The following is a 19,543-nucleotide window of genomic DNA, read 5'->3' as shown; positions in this document are numbered from 1 at the left end:
GAACAGATCCTACACCTGTGGACTCACGGGGCGCGGGACACCCCCGTCACACACACCTCCCAGGTGGCCCCTACCCCCTCACCCCTAACAAGACCGCCTCTGACCTCAAGACACTCGGGCAGCAAAGCCGGCTGGAGAGCCTGCCCGGCCGGTCTTCTGCGCTTTCCCGAAGGCACTGGAGATTCGGCCAAGACCCTCGGGCCCTCCCGGCCCCAGGGCCAGGCCAGAACCTCCCGAGACCGCACGGAGCACTGAGAAGGCAGGCAGGGAGCTTGGCCGCCTCGGGCCTGATGCGCCTCAGGGGACCGAATGCAGCGCAGGTACCCACAGGGACCCGGTGCCACCTCCCGCCGATGATAATACTCCTGAGGTTGCCGAGGGCAGCTGTGGACCCAGAGTGCGGTTCTGAAGGACGGACTGCCGGCTTCTGGGGTGTCCCTGAGAGCTCATCGGGGCCTGCACCTCGGGAAGGAGGAGGGGCCTGGTCTCCCGTAGGAGCCAGCAGGCACACGCCACAAGGGGGCTCCAGGATTGAAGGTGGAACGTTTATGGAACAAAAGTACCTGAAAGCTCGTAGCCAAGTTGGGGATGGAGAAGCCGGGGCAGGCCCCGGGTCACCCCAGCAGACAGAGGGCGCAGGCCCCGGGTCACCCCAGCGGACAGGAGTCTGCAAAGCCCTGGGTCACCGAGCCAAGGGCAACCACTGGTGCTCGGAGGCTGGGGCTGGGGTTGCACTGCCTTGAAGGCTCATGGGTCCTCCTGCCAGCCTGCACCTGCCGCTTAGGTGGGACGGGCCCATAAGCACCGTCCGCTTCTGGAACAGCAGCGTCAGAAGGGAACGTTCTTCCGACGGGATGCCTGCAGCTCTGCCACGGGGAAGCCCGTTTGATACGAATGGTAAAAATGGGACATTCACTGAAACAGCTGTGGTAAGAGGAACGAGGTTACCATATTTGGCTGTTACTTTTAGGGACGACGACTAAAGGAGGCTGCAAGGCCTTGACCACGGAGGCGGGGGGGCAGGAGGCCATGTGCCCAGCACTGCCCCGAGCTCTCAGCCCCACCTGAGTCCAGCAGCAGGGGACGTGCGCATCTGGGCCCAGTAAAGCTTCTACCCGAGGAGACAAGAAGCACCGCTGACCAGGCCCGGCACCCACTCGCAATCCACGCAGGGCCCGTGGACCTGTGGACCCGCTGACCGGGCCCGGCACCCGCTCGCAATCCACGCAGGGCCCGTGGACCCGCTGACCGGGCCCGGCACCCACTCGCAATCCACGCAGGGACCATGGACCCTTGGACCCACTGACCGGGCCCGGCACCCGCTCACAATCCACGCAGGGCCCGTGGACCCACTGACCGGGCCCGGCACCCACTTGCAATCCACGCAGGGCCCGTGGACCCACTGACTGGGCCCGGCACCCACTCGCAATCCACGCAGGGACCGTGGACCTGTGGACCCGCTGACTGGGCCCGGCACCCGCTCGCAATCCACGCAGGGCCTGTGGACCCGCTGACCGGGCCCGGCACCCGCTCGCAATCCACGCAGGGACCGTGGACCCTTGGACCCACTTACCAGGCCCGGCACCCGCTCACAATCCACGCAGGGCCCGTGGACCCACTGACTGGGCCCGGCACCCGCTTGCAATCCACGCAGGGACCGTGGACCCGCTGACCGGGCCCGGCACCCGCTCGCAATCCACACAGGAACCGTGGACCCGTGGACCCGCTGACCGGGCCCGGCACCCACTCGCAATCCACGCAGGGCCCGTGGACCCGCTGACCGGGCCCGGCACCCGCTTGCAATCCACGCAGGGCCCGTGGACCCGCTGACCGGGCCCGGCACCCGCTCGCAATCCACGCAGGGCCTGTGGAGGCACTGACCGGGCCCGCTGTACTGAGCAGACCATGGGGCCGCTGGGCACGTGCCTGAGCCACCAGCAGTCAGGTGACCGAGTGCGAGCGTGCCACCTGCCTGCACTGGGCCAGGCAGCACCTTGTCCTGCAGGAAAGAGAACTCTGCAGAGCGATCGCGCTAAAAACAATGGGATGTCCTCTGCCCTCCTTGTGTGGACAGACCCTAGCACGTGGACTTGCCTGCCCCGTAGCCTGACTGCAGGTGTCCTGAGGGCCCTTCCCTTCCGAACCACCCTGACGTGACACGCTGGATGGTGAGAGAGCCCGTGTGCTTGGCGGGAGGGGGTGGGGGGGTGGGGGGGGTGTGGGGGGGGGTGGGGAGGGTGGGTCCCACATGGGGGGCTGTGAGTCCCCATTCAGGGGCAGCCCGGCTCCTTATCACCCTTCCGCCTGACTGGAGCGCCTGACCGGAGCGGTGTGCCGCAGAACATTCACCACTTTCAGCTAAGCCGCCGTTTAAACATCATTCACTCAGCCCGGGAGGCCCTTAAGGTGCTAAGAAGCAAGAAAGCTTGACCCGAAGCCACGTGCCGGGGCAGCCTCTTCGAACAGAACTTGTTCCGCCTGGTGCCGCGTTGGGCCTGCGGGTCTGCGGCCACCGGTGCCACGGGGACATCCGGGCGGGGTGACGGAGCGGAGCCAGGCGGCAGCGCGCCAGCCGCAGGACGCGCCAGGAGCGCAGACACACGCGCCGGGTGCGCTCCCCCGCCAGGTGGCTGAGGCGCACACCCCTCCTCGTCACACTCACAGACGCGGCGCCAGGCTGAGCGCACCTACGGCCACGGGCACTTACCGTCGTCCAGGTACAGCTGGTCCAGCTCCTGAGGCTCTCGCTTGACCGTTACGGGAAAGGGAGCCAGACTATGACTACTGTCCTCACGCACCTCGGGCAGCGGCGGGGGCCGGGGGGCTGCAGACTCGCTCCTCGGAGCCTTCGGCAGTCGGTGCTGCTGGCGGCCCATCTCGGATGGGCGGGTAGGGCTGCAGGACTGCAAACAGGTCGGCTCTTGGGTACCGGACGGTGGTGAGGAGGAGGGGCTGTCAGGACAGAGAGCTGGCCGGAGGCCCAGGGGACAGCCGCTGCTCAGCCGTGCACTCACCTGTGGTTGCAGCAGGGCGGGGGGTGGCTGCTGGGGGGGCCCGGGGTGCACGCCCACAGGCCTCGGCGTCTCCCGAACGGCGAGCGCCCCTCCGGCCGGCCGCTGAAGTCCAAGGTGGCCGTGACCCTGGCTGGCCGTGCCCTTGCCGTAGGCGGCGGAAGACAGGTCGTGGAGCTCCTGGCCGGTGCCGGGTGGCGGCGACACCACAGTGCTTCTCTGCGGACAGGGCGGGAAGCCGGCCACCAGGCAGGAGCCCGGGTCGGGTGGCACCACGAGCTGCTGGCTGAAGCGCGGCTGCGGGAGCGGGCTCAGGCCCTGGCCCCCTGGCCCACAGGTCAGGGCAGGCTCGTGGTCGTCTGCGGGCTCCGTTTTTATGGTTGGAGCTGCAAGAAGGAAAGGAGAGGAATGAACACGGGCTGCAGACGCCGTGATGGGTGGGGGATGGGGCGGGCTGTGGCCAGGACGCCCTCGCAAAATAAACAGCGTCCCGAGTCCCCGTGCGTCTCCGCCTGGTTCTCCCACCCAATTAAGAGGAGGGTGTGAGTCACCGTCTCCAGAAAGCTGCAGCTGGTTCTAATACTGAGAACACTGTTTTGCTTGGAATCCCCCCCAGCACTAATGTGCTATAAAAATCCATTTGCAAACTGCAGTAGAAGCTTTGGACCCAAGGGCCCGCGGATTTGTAGCAATCAAAGTGAAAATTTTAACTTGGATGTACAACCGCCTTCCTCCTGCTACCGACGCCCTATCTGATAAACGTCTGCACGTTCGGTGAACTCGAACACGCACCGACGTGGCGCGGAGATGTCCGGAAACCCCGAGAGAAACGGTCCGCGACTACACGGCGGGGGGAAGCCTCTGACGTGCGGAGAGAACGCACCCACCCAGGCGGCTCCGTGGGGCAGCCGCCTCGGAGCCATAGGCCACCCCGGCCACGCAGCCGGGGTGCGGTTCTGGGCCGTCCCGTCTCCCCGCGCCGGGAAGCAGGGCCGTGACGTGAGGCAGACAGCAGGACAGCGGCCCGTCCTCTCTGCCAGACCTGGGCCAGACGGCGCGAGCGGCTCCGGCTTCCAAAACGGGGCGCGTGTGCTGTGGGTTTTCGCGGGACCCGCTCCGTCCTCCCACCTTGCCGCATCTCCTGCCCCCGCGCGCTCCCAGGGCCCCGCCTCCTCGCCTGTTCCCCAAAGCCGGCTCATGGCGCACCTGGTGCCGCAACGGTCACCCACACAGCCGAAGGTCTCCTGGGTGAGGGGCTGTCTCGAGACCCTCCCACCCACCCTCCCCTCTCTCCCTAGGAGACGGACGCGTGAGGGATGCGTGGCGGCGGGGTCCGCCGCACTGGGGGAACCAGCCTGTGGGCCGCGTGGCCCCGGGCTCGGCCCTCACTAGAGCACGTCCGCGCCCCGAGACCTGCCGGCCGCCGTGGACGGCAGGGCCGCTTCTTACGCAGCAGCGCCTACGAGGCACGGCCCTGAGGTGGTGACCGGCTCCATCTAATCTCCGTTCGAAGGCGGCGCCCGCGCTATGTGACCGGCAGGTTCCCGGGTGTCTAGTTCCCCTCAGAGCCGCCAAGTTCTGGTGCTCGGCTCCCGGGGCTCGCCACAGGATCGCTCTCTTTTGCTTCGCGTCTTTGGGGGCAGGAGGGCCGGACAGAGAGCAGCGGAGCGAGGGGCGGCGTTCACACCGGGCACCGTGGGGGCGCCAGGCAGGTGTGCGTCAGCTGCGTGTCCCCAGGGGCCGCTACACGCGCACCGCTCTTGCACTCTTGCCGGGTGAGCGCACTCTCTTCCGCGGGACCTGGGAGGCAGGGCGAGTTTGCGGACCTCTGTGGGACCTGGGAGGCAGGGCGAGGTTGCGGGCGAGTCCCAGCGCGGGGGCGTCCAGAGAAGAGCGCAGTTGGCCGCAGGAGGGACCCAGGAAGAGCGGCTCTCCTCGGGGTGGCGTTTCATCGCTGCGTGTCCATCACATGTGCTCTGGGCCACCGTCACGGGTCTCTGGGAGGAGCCAGGACCCGCGAGGGCCTGGGTGCGCGTGCGGAAGAGTGGGCCTTGCTCCTCACGGGGGCCACAGTGACCTCGGGCCCCTGGCCCAGGAGCCCCCGGCTGGCCCCACCTGAGGCGCAGCGCATCCCCAGGCTCCAGCATCCGTGCGCGCGCGTGGGAACAGTGGCCGTGTCGGGTGGCCCCTCAGAAGCCCTCGCGCCCCTGGGGGCTCTCTGTTAACTTCCGTCCACCCGGCAGTGGCCACCACTGACTCTGGAGCTGCCGTGGCCGGGGTTTCTGCCATCGAGCCCCCAGCCGCGGGGCCTCCGGCTCGCTCGGCAGCCCGCCTCTGGGGAGAGGCTGTGCCGTGCGGCGCAGCCTGACGCGGCCTCCCCAAGGTGGGGTGGGGAGCTGGACCTCCAGCTGCCCCGCGGTTAACAGGGCACAGTGCTGGGCCCCCACTCACGTCACACCCAAAGTGCCAGGTGGCAGGGGACACGGCCTGCAGGGTGACAGTGTTCCCAGGCAGGACCGCCCCGGCCTGCATCCTGCACACTGTGAATCCGGAACGGCCCAGGCGACAGTCAGGCCCAGAGAGACAGACAGGCCTTCACCTTCTGGCGGGGCCCCAGGAACTCGGTCCAGCGGCGACGTGCCGGCGAACGGAACGGCGGAGGTTAAATTCCGAATTCGCTGGGTAGCTTTCAAGTTCCGGATCTTGAGAACACGTACATGTCTGGCGGATTAAATGAAACCCTACTGGGACTCTGTCTTCACTGCACTGGATTTCCAGCCAGGCACGGGGCCCACTCGTCTCTCCCGCGAGGTGTCCCCTGAGCTCTTTAAAAACTCCTATCCCGTCTGCACTGAGCCTCAGAACCGCACAGGCAAACCAGCTGCCGGGAAAGGCCGGCCAGCGCGACTCAGCCGCCACGTAGGGATGGGGCTCGGTGCGAGCGGCCAGAACCGGGGACCCCGGGAGGCTGGTCAGAGGCCCGGCAGCCGCCCTCGGCGGGCAGGGGCGAGCTGGGGTCTGCTGGCTCGTGCATGCTGTTTATGACCTGTTTGAGGCCTCCCGGTGGCACCGGCATTAACTCCCGTGTCACTGGGCTCCCCAGGACCTTCTGGAAAAGCTTTCGCAGCGTGGGGCCTGCCCCACAGGACACGGGTCACCGTCCAATGGTGTGGAAGGGGCAGTGGAGAGTCATGGCAGGACCGGCGCCATGGGGCTGGACCACACCCCGTCCAGCCGGCCTGGCCCCCACGGGCTCCTCGGTACTGCGGTGCCCGGTGCCCACGTCCCTCCTGTGTTTGCAGCCGAGACCCCACCAACCCCGTGAGGTGGGCCTGACCTCTGCCTAAAGCCCCTGGACAGACCTCCTCAGGGAATAAACTGACACAGTGGCCGCCCTGTGCTCGAGGGTCCCACACAGGCCAGGGACCACGGGTGACAGAGGAGCCGCCGAGAGAGAGACCCCGGGGCTCAGGGCCAGGGGGTGGGAGCCACAGGAGGACAGGCCCGACCACAGGCGAAGGGCAGCAGACACAGGGGCGGATGTGCTCTGGGAACCAGGCCCGGGGACGCGGGACATCCACGCGGCAGCCACGGTTCCCGCCGTCCCCGTGGCACCTTCAGGGGCTCCAAGCATGAACATCCGGCGTCTAAATCACACTTCTTGTGTTGGATTTCAAAGCAAACGCGCGTCCTTGCTGTAAATCAGAGCAAGACGCCGCCTCCTGTTTCCTATTAGCGAGGGAAGAAAGGGGCCGCGTCCTGCGCGGGGCCCTGGGCGGTGCGGAAAGCGCTGGGGGGCCGCGGCCACGGCCGAGAGCAGCTTCCTTCCAGACCTGGCGCTTGGTGTGACGCCATGTCTGGTTCCTTCCCGCCGTCCACCTCGCTGGCCTGGGCAGGGGGCCGGGACAGGAGGCGAGTTTATAATCCAGATTCATTACAGCAAACGTGCAAGAGATTAGTGTTAATCTCGAAGGCGGCCGCCGCTCACAAAGCCTGTTCTCATGGAAGAGGTGGGGTGCCGCCCGGGCCGTGCTGGCGTTCACACCCCGAGTGCAGCGACCGCGTTCTGCGGAGGAGAGAGCAGACGTCCCCTCAACCCCCCGAAGCCGGGCACCCCATGCCCTGGCAAAGGGCGGCTGTCTCAGGAGGGGCTTTGCCCCCAAACAGGACCTCTGGTCCCCAGGCTGCAGCGCCTTCTCTCCTGGGCCGTGTGGCAGGCATGCCTCTCCGCAAGGACCCCGCTCCACCCACAGCCCCTGCAATGGCCATCTGTGGGCCAAAGACCATTCCAGAACATCCTGGCCTGGCTCGAAGAAACCCCATGTCTGGCAAATGGGCCCGACCCCCCCCCCCCCCCCCACAGCAGCGGCTTCCTGTTCCTGTGGGCAGAGCAGGGCCCTCCTCAGAGCCCCAGGTTAGGTCAGGCGGGGCTCAAGGCAGTGCCGGCCACCTCCCTCGAATCGCTCCAAACAGATTCCCTGATGCTCGTCAGGTTCGGGTGCTTTGGGGCATCCAAGCACAGGCCTCGCGCCCCACACGTGGTTCGCACATGGGCTGTGCTGTTGTGTCTCACACAGGAGATCAAGCAGTGAGTGTGCGCCTTGCTCCGCAGGGTGGGACCCAGGGTGGACGCGTGGGTCCCCAGGTGTGGCCGCCCCATCCCACCCCATCCACGTGCCCCTCGAGCGGAGTGCACAGTGCACACACCCAGCCAGGCTCATGGTCTCCCCCGAGACGGCCAGGCCTTCGGGTCAGCCACTCCCTCTCACCTAGGGATTCCATGCAGGTGCCAAATGGCCACCACTGACAATTTCAGCAGGTGATGTAGCAGCACCCAGCAGCAGGGTCAGGGCTTTGGCCCCCAGGCAGTCCCCGACCCCTCCTGAATGGAGACGGCAGTGGCCAGGACCAGCTCTCACAGCTGGCCCAGAGCAACGTGACGGGACTCCCTCCAGAAAATGCTCAGACCATCCCGAGGCCTGTGAGCCAGTACGGACACATGTGATGGCCTCCCCCAAGCGGACAGGGGGACACGGTCCCCTCTCACACCAGACCAGCCGTCCCAAGTCTTCCCCATGTCCTGCCCGTGATCAGACACACCCTGTCCTCTTGCTGAAGAGCAAAGTCGAGCAATTCAATTTCGAGATGCTGTTTGGGCCAACCCTCCAGCTCAGGGGCCTGAGAAGACAAAGGCGCTTCCCGTTTGTAATGGAAACGTCGGGGGAACTCCCCACCCCCCCATCAGCACCTCAGCTACCTGAAAGCAAAGCCGTTCTTCGAGTCCTGGGTCCCCAAACATCAGCGATCTCGTGGCCCCAGCACCTGACCCAGTACTCAGATTCCGATTAACGAAGCAGGACACAAGTTGTGAAATGCTCTCCAGTCCCAAAGCTGGTGAGCAGAAAGCACAATTCCTATCTGCCGCCTTTCCTTTTAAATATTCCTTCCTAGATGTGCGGCCTGCTGCACACACGGAAGGGGGGACGAGAGGCCCGCACCTCGGGGAGCACACACGGACGGGGGGCCTGAGTCCTGCAGTGACCCACGGGCTGCACAGTCACTGGCTAACTGCATAACTCCTGTGGGCCTGCTTCCCTATCCCCAGGACAGAGTCCCACCTACCCAGCAGATAGCAAGGGGGCCACACGGGCAGTCCGCGTGCGGGGGCTACTGGTGCGTGCCCCCCGTTTGCAAACCCCTGCCTCTGCTGGCACTGGGAGAAGTGGGGGTTCGCCAGTCAGGGCCCCGCTCTTTGGCCCCGGATAGGCCAGAGACACTGCGACTAACCACACCGTGTCCCCCAAACCCATAGGTTGAAGGCCTAGCCTCGCCACAGCTGGTATTTGGAGACGGCCCTTCAGGGGGCAACGATGGCTGAATGAAGTCCGGGGAGCCCTGATCCTACAGGCAAGAGAGAGACCTTCCTCTGCCGTGCGGGGACACGGCGAGAAGGTGACATCTGCCGGCCACCTGCGGGCAGCCCTCCCCAGATGTGACCCACCGGCCCGGAGTCCCAGCCCCCAGAACCTCCTCGTCTGCAACGGCTCGTGCCAAGATACCCCGGATGCCGAAGCCACCACACGGTGCAGGGAGCCGCCCCCACCACCCCCTTCTCCCTGCACACGCACGCGTGCAAGTGACCCCAGCTGCGTCGGCCTGGATCACTTCCCCAGGTACCCTGCACGGTTCTGGACAAAAGGGGTTTTGTTCTAAACCCTAGAGAACAAAGATCAGATTGTTTTCTGTTCGCTGCCTGACATTAAAGCCCCAGTTTTACTGTCAGTATAAACACCCACGGTGATAACTTCAGGGCATGACTTTTCCAAATAACGAGAAAGGCAAAGTAGTAACCGCAGCCACCCGAAGGGCCCACCCCAAGGGGCAGGACGCACCATTTCCACACCCGGAGCCCAGAGGGAACGGGGCCTGGTCGGGGGCGGGGGGACCAGCGGGCCAGCTGACGCACACCGACCCGCGAGCCACGCGATGACGGACACGGAGGGCATTTCAACTCGGGACTCCACCCCGTCTTTTCCACACAGCTTAACCAGCACCTACGCCAAACCTCCCACATTTCCAGCCACGTAGGGTTCTCTGGGCTCACGGGGCTGTGGACGCTCCACGGAGCCAGGCAGCAACGGCCATCCCGACCTGGTGGCATCACACCGGTCCTGCGGGTGGGGACCGAGGCTGAGAGACGGGGCCGGAACCCCGTATGGGGCACCAACCCCCATCTCCTCTGGGTCCCCACCTGTGGGGAGCTGCCGACCAGTCACACTGGACCGCGCACGCCACGAGACGCACCGAGCATTTTCATCCAGGAATGGCCAAAACCGCCTTTGGAGGGAATGAGATCCACGGTCCTGCTGTCTGCCCCCAAGCAGCTGCACCCACGGCTGTGATTCTGGGCAGGGCCCGGGGGGCTGCCTCCCCCACAGCTGGCGGGACCAGGCTCCCAGGGATAGGACGCCCATCCGCAGCACGCGGCCCTTCTGTGTTTGGCGCCCCGCGCCCCGCCCCCTCCGCTGGGTCCCTGTGGGCAGCACGGACTCTGTGAAGGAGCCTTGGGCACAGCCACCCCCACTCCCCGGCCCCCAGCGTCCCCCCAGACGTGCGCCCTGTGGAGCGGCTCTCCCGTTTCCTAAGCAGGCCAGACTCGTGCTCCGTCACACACGTTCAGACCCAGGCGCCCCGTCCCACAGTCCACCCCTCGGTCTGTTGCAAGTTCAAATCCTCTCCCTGTGGCCAGCACGTCAGGGTCCGTGTGCCGTCTGACCTGGTGGTCAGGGCGTCTGACTGGGGGGTGCCAGGCGCCTGGGAGGGAAACGCTTCTCCGCTTCTCCTTCGCCTGAGCCCTGCTTCTGACACCTGGGGGCCTCTCGCGACCGAACCCGACACCCAACGGCAGAGCCAGCGACACGTGGACGAGCACTGGTAGACGCAGTGTCCAGAAGGTGATACGGGAAACCGAATCTCGCCACGGAAGGAGGAGGCCGGCCTTCCTGAGCCTGGAGGATGGCTCCCGAATCCCTCTCCCGCTCCTGCCGGCTGGTGGGGACGGTCCCCACCCGGGGCATCCAGGGCCTGGCTCCTGCGGGCAAGGAAGACCCAGCTACGCTGGACAGCCAGCTCCCCTCACCTCTACATGGCAGGCTGAAGATGTGGAAGCAGAAATCAGAACACCAGTCCCTCGGTCTCTGGCTGGAATAGCAGGAGAGCCAGTAAACACGGGGACCTAATAAAATCAGCCTCACGCAGGTTGTGCGAGGCTCCGACGAGAAGCGACGGCAGAGTGTCCCGCACAGAGTGCTCACAGCCGTGTACCGCGCACTGGCCCCACTCCCAACGTGCTCGCTCGGCGGTGTGGTTATCACACGGCTCAGCTGACTCGGGAAGAACGTTCCACAATGTCCACGGGGACCAGCTGTGCCACTGACCACAGCGGGCCCGAAGCCGGGTGTCCTGGGGTCATGGGACGGGCACCACTGACTTTGCTTTGCCTTGAGAAGGGAGTCCAGGGTGGGCAGGAGTCCCCAGAACGGACACCCCCTCTGCCACCTGGGCCAACCTGACCCTGCATACCCGTGGGTCAGAAACGTGGCAGTCTTCTCTGTTTGAGCCCCGAAGGTCTCCCGTGAGAGGCAAAGCTCCGGCCGCACGCACACGGGGCTCGGGTGAGGTCTCGGCCCGGCGGACCCCGCTGTGGACGGTGGCAGGCTGCCCTGCCGGGCTCCGCCCCAGCTCCTATCCGGTGGGGCGGGGACACTCGCCCGGCAGGGCCTAGGGGTCGAGGACCACGTGCTTATGCCTCGCAGCCCTCTTCAGAAGAAGTGGGGGGCACAGTGCCCTGGGAAACTCGGCCTCCGCGAGCTCCGCATGGACCAAGCCCGCCTCCTTGTTACCCACAGGACGAGGGGACGTGGGGAGTGGGTGCCCCGGTGAGGCCTGGCCCAGAGGAGTCTGTCAGAGGGTGCCCTCCCACCCAGCCCTGGGGGCTGCGACAAGGGCCCAGGGGCCCGAGGGGCCGTGAAGCTTCTCCCAGCTGAGTCACTACCGAGCATCTTTAGGATTTCGTGGAGGCAATTACTTTGGGACCAAACTTGAACGCGAAGGACTCAGAAAAGCAACGAGGCCCAAAGCTCAGCGGAAAAGGCAGACCCAGAGCTTGCTGTGAAGACAAGGCCACTGGGCTGACGGGACTGGAAGCCGCTGTCCGTGGTTCCATCTACAGACGGGGCCACCCCTGGAGAGCTGGGTCTGCAGGTGGCCACAGGAGGGAGACCGCCCTGGCCCTCGGGCCCGCAGGCCGCTCGCGGCCGGCTCCTCCCGTCGGCAGCCTCGGCTCTGGGGACTCTCATTTCCGGACCACACGATGCAAACAGAACACAGAGAATCCACTCCTGTCTGCACCTGCCAGGGCGGAGGCGTAGCGTCCTTCCGCTCCCTATCTCGTGGGGGCTCCCAACTACCGTAACCGCGAGGTCCGTGGCGAGCGGTGAGCCCCGCTCCTCCCATGGTTCCTCCTCCAGCTGCTGACGTCGGGCCCACAGAGCCCCGGCCCCGCCACCTGGCTCCGAGCTCCCCCTACCCCGGTCCCAAGAGGGCTCTGTTAGAGGAGCTGCCCCATGCCAAGTGGTCCCCGGCCATGACCTTCTACTGTCTGTCGGTGGTGGACGGGCAGGGCCCAGGGCAGGGAGCTCTGGCCGCCTGGGACCTCCAACAATGGTGTGTCCCCAAAGCCATCCCCACCGATCCCGGGGGAACTCCAGGACCCCTACCTGCTCAGCCACAAGCGACAGTGAGCAGGGGCCAGGAGCCATCACAGGCACCTTCTGGGAAACCAACTACAAACATCTCAGACACAAAGACGCACTCTCCGAGACTCGATAATTTTTCACCGTTTATTTTCTCATCTTAAACACAGACTGACCTTGGTACGTAAGTTTGAGGCCATAAGCAGAAATGCTTATTGCCTGAGCTCCTGCCCCCTCCCTGCCTGTCCCAGGCACTGGGGCAGCCGTCGGGCACATGAGCCCACAGAGTCACCGCTGACGTGGACACTCTTCTTCCCCTCCATCTCAGGAGCCGCTGCCCACGGGTCATGTCCTTCTCCACACCTAACACGAGCTGGCCCAACGGTGAGAGGTGCCCCCGCTCCCGGCAGAGTCCGCCCTGAGGCGGGCACCAGGGCACTGACGGCCCGCACAGCCCAGCCAGGGGCCTGGCGCGCTCCTTGCAGGGGCCGCGGGAGGCACAGTTAACAGGAACGGTGACACACAAGGAACGAGAAAACCTCTCTGGCTCCGTGTCCTCTGCGGCGTCTTCCAGGATCGCACCGGATGTTCTCACGGCTGCCTTCAGGTGCTGCCCCGGGGCACGAGCGGCAGGTGCGCACTCCGTCCCCCACCCCCACCCCCCGTCACACCCACGGCCAACCCCCAGAGAGGGGCCCGCGCTCCATCGCAGCCCGGCAGGCCCTGCGTGTGATGCCTCATGGCCTCTTCCAGGCCGACCGCTGGGAATGACCCTGAGACCGGAGGCCCCGCAGACGCGTGTGGTGCAGATGGAAAGAGAGGAGGGCGTCATCCCAGGGAGCCGCGGTCAACTCGCTTGCCGTCCAGCTGTCAGAAGGTCACCGGCGAGCTGAGCCCAGCAGCGGGGAAGGTGACCAGAGTACGCGTCCCCGAGCAACAAATGCTCTGACCCCCTCACTTCCATCACCTGCACCGCCAGGGGCCACACGGGGGCAGTGAGCGTCCCCACCTCTCTGCATGAGGGTGGCCTCCCGGGGGCACTGTTCCTTGGGGTCGCATGTCTGAGAGTCCACCATGAGGACAACCGAGGCCACACCATCACCTGTACCCACGGCTAATTTTGATGGAAACCCTAGAGTGGCACTTGATTTTACACATTTGAACATGAAAATGAGTTTTTCGGGTAGAGTTTAAGAGGACTTACTTCCAAAGCCTTGCCCGTTTCAACAGCACATTTAATAACCTTGGAAAGAACCTGCCGTCGGAATACACAGAAGCCAGGGCCCCGCTGTGCTTGCCCTCAGACGGGAGCCCGCCCCAAACAGGCCGATGTCTTCTAGTCCGTGCGGCACGCCCCGTCCGCTACCAAGCTTTCGTCGACACAGCAACAGCACGTATCTTTGGGCTCAGAGTCGACAGTCGCGGTCCGTGAGGTGGGAGACTCAGCCCAGGGGGACAGGGTGGGGGGCGCTGTCTAGGTGCCGAGTGCGGGTCTGTGCGTCCTGCTCACGGCCGGGCGAGCCTGGGGAGTGCACGGCAGGAGAAACACCAAACCGAAAACCAGACACACGGGTTCTAGTTTTTCATTCGTTCACTTATTTATTCTTAAAGCCACGTAAGGGTAGACCCCGTGATTCAGCCACGAGGTCAGATCCCGGCCGAGGGTCCTGCTCCAGGGAGCTTACAGCCTAGCGGCGCGTGGCCTCGTCCCAATCCCACAGGGCAGCAGACGCCTGCCGCCCCAGGAAGCCGGGGCAGGGCCCGGTGCTCCCAGGGGCCGGCAGCGAGGATGCCTCAGGCTCCGAGGGGCTGGAAGCAAATTTCAAGGAGAGTCACTGAGGCCTGAGAGAGGCAGACAGGCCAGCAGAATGGCAGGTACGTCCAGCCCACAGTCACTGGCCCCTGCGCTAGGGGACAGACGATGTCTGGGGCGGAGCAGGGGGTGGGGAGGCGGGCGGCGAGGTCTCTGGGGCAGGTGGAGAGAGGGGCGCCGGGGCACTGGGGTGGAGCGCAGTTAGGACCCCGTGGGATAAGGCTGTAGGATGTGATTCCCGCTGCAGGGCGGGGAGACAGGATGGCCCACACACTGCCCTCTGCACCCCATTGTCTTAGTAACATGTCCCTGGGGGCTCAGTGTGCCCCCCGTAGGAGAGATGTGCAGGTCACAGGCGGGGGCCCCTCCACCCCTGACACTGCTCGGGGCACCGTGAACTTGGAACAGGGACTGCAGGAAACACTAACGTTAGAGATTTTCTAAACCGCTTTAAAAAGCAATTTTTCTTAAAAGGCCTGGTTTTCTTTGAAACGTTCAACTTTTGGTCAACCACGCCTGAAGTTTAATTAGCATACAATCATTACATTTTCACAAAACGACTAAACATTTTCTTTTGTAGGATATATTGCACCTTATTCCAAGAACAGATAGGATTCACCGAGTTGCACGAAGCAGACCGCATAACCCAGGACGGGGTCGCAGACAAGAGAACAGACCAGACCGGCCTGGCGTGAGCGGCTCACGGGCACACGGTGCTATGTTGTGTGCAGTCTCATGACGTAATTTCGCAACAAGATCGTATCATTCAAATCCTGAAAGGCACGGCTAACGTTTGCCCCCAAAGCGGTTAATTCTAACGGTTTGATATCAACACGGATATTCTAGGGCTTTCTATCATCTACTCGGTATTATGTGTTACAGTCAGAGAAAACGAAAACCTTCAGAGAATCTTGACTTCACCAAGATAGCAACGTGGCTGCTTTTTCAATAGTTTTTAGGGTATAACTTTCCTCTTAAATCACACGAATCTCCTAAGCTTTTAGAACAGAAGCTACCATACAAGAAGATTGCCGCCATTGATGACCTTAACACAGAACACAATGAAATCCAGGATGACCGCAGCTGGGACCACTCAGAGCATCAGGCGATGCTCTGAGGACGACATTTGGGGGGCAAAAGCAAACACTGGTATTTTCTTTAAGGAAACACCTTAGAAAGCTGAAAAGGTGAACTGTCTTCTAAGTCCTAAGGCTGTATCCTCAGAATGCGTAAACACACAACCTCAACGAGGGTGGTTTTTGGTTGAGTGACAGGTACTTGGGCCCGAAAGCCTCACAGCCACAGGAAGGTGCAATTATTCGACCAAAGATGTGACGTGGGGGTTTCAGCCCGAGCACAGAAATCGTTAATGTTAGTCAATGACCACATCAGGCACCAGCCTTTAGGCTCAATGCCACAGGTTTACTTCTAAAGGCACCTGCCAAATAATGATAACTATTTGGTTTTCCACCTTACACACCGACAGGACTTAAACACACACCTAGACCACCTCAGCCTTTGGGCGCAAAAGGGCTGCACTTTTTCTCCCCTCGGGCCATTCTCTATTTGCAAGCGGCCAGCAAAAATGACCCGTCATTATCCCAATATGCAGCCCCCACCCACAGCAGTAATAAAGGAAAATACACTGAAAGCTTCACTTTTTTTTTTTTTTTTAGGACTCAAGGACGCGTTCCTGTCAACAGGACAATAACGCAGCTTCCGCATACACCGCTTCACCCCGACAGCATCCTGGCATCTATGCGTCTCTTAGGAAAAGCACCCTGCGGGCTCATTGTCAGCGCTTAAGGTTAGAAAGACAGCGTTACCGTTCGCAGGAAGGTAGGTCAAGTGCTGATACTGGCTCCTCTTCCTCTTCCCGTTGCAGACGTAGAAACTGACTTGGACGGGGCTCGTTATTCTCGGATTGCGGAAAGGCGGTATCTCGACCACCAACGAATTCTGGCGAGCAAACGGCAGAGAGGAGGGAGACGGTGAGCATCTCACAAACACGAAGCACCCTGCAGTAAACAGCCCGCGCGGGGGCCACGGCGAGCAGCTCCCGACCGTGCGGGCTGCTTGGAAGAAGCTGCCCACAGAGAGTCTGCCTGGGGCGCGGGCGCACGTCTGGGCGGATCGAACCTGCCAGCCACACCCGGGCAGCCCGTGGTTGCGGAGCGTGTGGGGGGAGGCAGGCGGGGGGCTTCAGCTAAGATCCACCGACTCAGCCCCAGAGACGAGCCGCTGGTGCTAATCTGAGAGAGGAGCTACTCGGTCTTTGGAACACCCGGATGCATCTGCCTGCCCTAACCCAAGGGGTCAGTGGCCTTTGGAAACTAGAGAAAAGTTCCACGCTTGGCCCACGGATGGAGCTGTGAGCCCCTGTTCAGGCAACACACTGAAGACCCAGGAGACCGGCTTCCTGGAGACACGTGTCTGGGGGCAGGTTCTCTGACGAAGGCTCGAAGCCCGTCATGGCCTCCCAGACTCCCTCAAACAGGTGAGCTCGACCCTAGCAGGTTGAGGGGCGTGTGGACGGTTAGAAAGAAAGCACAGATCGGGATGGGGGCTGTGGGGGGCACTGGTACCTTCCCGTGGCTTAAAATACGAACTGACCACATTTTCACAAAAATTACGCTCCTTCAAGTGCGGGTATAAAACAAGGCACGTGAGGCAGCACGGCATTGTGGGAGACGCGGGCTGGCGGTCAGGGGGCCTGAGCCCCAGCTGACAGCGTGCAGTGCACCAAAGTGCCGACGTCCTCACGGGGGCTCACGCTGTACCTGATTTCACGGGAGGGACAGGATCTCACACCCAAAATGTTTCTTCGATTGATTGCTTTTGTCAAATGATTTAAGTTCACAAGCAAAGAAAACGTATAAGAAAAATCCATCGTGTCAGGTTTTGTTACCCAGCTTAATAGCAAAATTGATTGAATCAGGTTAGTAATGGAATCGTATGAATATTAAAACAAGAAACCGAACAGAACTTTGGGCCCGACCTGTTCCTGTTACAGATAAAGAAACCGAGGCAAAGAAGCCTGCTGCTGAGAGCTGCTCTGGGCCCCTCCCCTGGGACCACGCTCCCGCCAGGCTACGTGGTTTTGTCGTCTCAATAACTGCATCCCGTTTGGAAGAAGCAACAAGTAGCCCGAGCATCTGGCCCCTTGCAGACGTGACCCTGCGCACGTGCGGCCGATGGTGCCGAGGACAGGTGTTGCGCAGGGTGGCTGCGCTGCAGTTACAGGGATGTCAGTGCCGCGTCTTGGCCAGGAGGTGGCTCCGGCGGCGGTGCGGCCCGTGGTCGGGAGCCTGGCTCGGGAGCACAGGTCTGGGTTCCCACCCGGCCTCCGCACACAGCTGGCGCCCACCGGGGGCGAGCCACTGTGGAGGAAACGGTGGAGTCTAGCGTCCACGGAAGAGAAGACAAGCAAGGAAGAGGTTTAGGAGACGACTACAAAGAGGCGTCAGCGGGAGTCTCCGTGACGGGTCACGTGGGGCAGGGGCGGGCGTGCCAGGCAGGGAGGCCCTCGTCAGCAGTTGGGCTTTGCGGGTTTGGTTTTTGTAAGCTGTAGGCGACCGGGGGTCGCGTTCCGATGCGGGCACAGGCTGATACGCTTCACCTCTCTGAACAGGACGTGCACGACACCGTCCTCCCGGGAGCACGGCGAAGGGGGAATATGCAGCCACAGGACACGTGTCACCACGGAAACACCAGGCATCACAGGTGGCACGCACAACCCCACGGAACAAGAAACCCCGCTGAGGGCTCCTGCTAGCGTATAAACTGAGTGTGCAGCATAATCCCGCTTCGTGCAGAAGGCACATTCGATAGGACAGCCACGGCACGCGTGTGTGAATACACGCACACGCACACCAGGAACAGCCTGGCAGGACATACGCCCACACGTCAGCAGTGGCAAAATTACACAAGGTGCTTCTGTTCTCTTTTTCGGTTTTTGTATTTTCCAAATTTCCGCAATGAATAAATACCCTTTTGTCATTAGCAATAATACGTAAAATTAAACCTCAGCTAAGAGATAAAGCACGTCATCATTGGCACGTACTGTTACGTTTCTTTTGAAACGCACAGCTGTTAACGGCTCAGCTCCCTTTAAAACACGCAACCGTTCAAAGTGCAAAAGAAAGCCCAGTGACACGAAACCTCCCACAAACTTGGCAGGAAAGACCCCGACAGAGAAAGCTGCAGGATTTCTGCGGGTCTCTTTTTCCTGCTCAGGGGAGGTGCGCACGAGGCCCGTGGTGGTCTGGAGCGGACTTCAGCTGCTGGGCCTGCTGCACCGGGGGACCCCCTTCTGGAAGCCCAGCCGCCCGGAGCCCACGACGCTTGCTCAGGGCTCCTCAGGCAGCAAGAAGTGCCCCGGGGCCAGAAGGAGCCCGTGCACGTGCGTGAGCGTGCGTGTGCGTGTTGTGTGCGGTCCTGAGCGCGGGACCGGGCCCAGACGGCACGGAAGGGGAGCCAGGTCCCGAGCACAAGTTTCCCTGGGACCAGGGAGGAATCTTTTCCACGTGACACCACTTGGACAGGCTTCTGGTAAACGGATCAGAGCTTTGGGAAAGGAGGCTTAAGTCTCAAGAAAAGATGCTTCGTCCCGAGAGAGCCACCCAGGGCCGGGCCTGCGGTAACCAAGCCGCCGTCAAGGAGCCACCTCCGCGGCGGACAGGCATCTCCAGTAGTGACTCAGGTCCTACCAGCAGCAGGGCAGAGATGGGTTACCTGACGGCTTCGGCAAACCCCTCCACCCAAGGCTCCCCGTCCCCCGGCTCCAACAGCCAGGGCCCCCGGGAGCCCAAAGACAGCAGCAAGTTACTGTCCTGAACACGATTTCTGAACAGGTGGACGCCCCACGTCCCCCCACTGTCAGAAGAAGGGCCACACGCCTGTGCCCGTGGCACCTGTGCCCACACACCTGTGCCCGTGGCCAGGGGAAGAGCTACTGAGCTTGGAAGAACTCTGAATTTTTTCAGACAGTCACCTGCGGCCACAGTGTATTTTGCGTCAGCCTGAAGACTGTTGCTCTTCTAGGATCACAGAGAACACACACACACACGCACGTGCGCACACACACTCCGTGGCAGACGTTAATCCCACCGCGTCCGCAATCATTCGGAACACTCACGCCCTAGATACGCCAATTAGCAGGCTGTCCGAGTGGACAGAAAGAAAGACCCAGCTACCTGCGGTCTGTAAGAAACCACTTTAAACACAAAGGCACGGATGAAGGTTCGGGGACGGACAAGACGGGCCACGCTAACGCGAGCCATAAGAAAGCTGGACCTGCTGCGTGATCCCAGACAGAAAACGTCCCCCGTAAACAACCACGTGGGCACCGACACGTGCGAACAGAAGAGCCAAGGAGGCCAAGAAAGGCGGTGTGGGTGGGTGTGGGTGTGCCGGGCGTCTGCGGCCCGGGATCCTCTCGGCGGCACCAGCGAGGCCCGGGCACC

General features: G+C 62.8%; 1 protein-coding gene across 8 annotated transcripts in view; it reads right to left on the bottom strand.

The window, feature by feature from the left end:
* Nucleotides 1–19,543, bottom strand: part of NFATC1 (nuclear factor of activated T cells 1) — a 110,986-nt gene that overhangs the window by 32,936 nt on the left and 58,507 nt on the right. For 4 of the 8 annotated variants that reach the window (XR_007145726.1, XM_047827262.1, XM_047827256.1 and 1 more), the window contains exons 8-10: nucleotides 15,905–16,037; nucleotides 3,015–3,397; nucleotides 2,708–2,903 (exon numbers count right to left, since the gene is read on the bottom strand). Coding sequence is in view for 7 of the 8 variants with exons in the window: in XM_047827262.1 (XP_047683218.1) it covers nucleotides 2,708–2,903; nucleotides 3,015–3,397; nucleotides 15,905–16,037 (712 nt within the window). In the remaining variant the exon portion in view is untranslated. Of the gene's footprint in view, nucleotides 1–2,707; nucleotides 2,921–3,014; nucleotides 3,398–12,942; nucleotides 16,038–19,543 lie in introns of those variants that run through there. The other 4 variants (XM_047827258.1, XM_047827259.1, XM_047827260.1 and 1 more) reach the window with 4 other exon arrangements.

This window comes from Prionailurus viverrinus, chromosome D3 (assembly GCF_022837055.1).
Source record: "Prionailurus viverrinus isolate Anna chromosome D3, UM_Priviv_1.0, whole genome shotgun sequence".
Lineage (NCBI taxonomy): Eukaryota > Metazoa > Chordata > Mammalia > Carnivora > Felidae > Prionailurus > Prionailurus viverrinus.
Note: the sequence above shows the minus strand (reverse complement) of the source record. Positions and strands in the feature narration are given on the sequence as shown.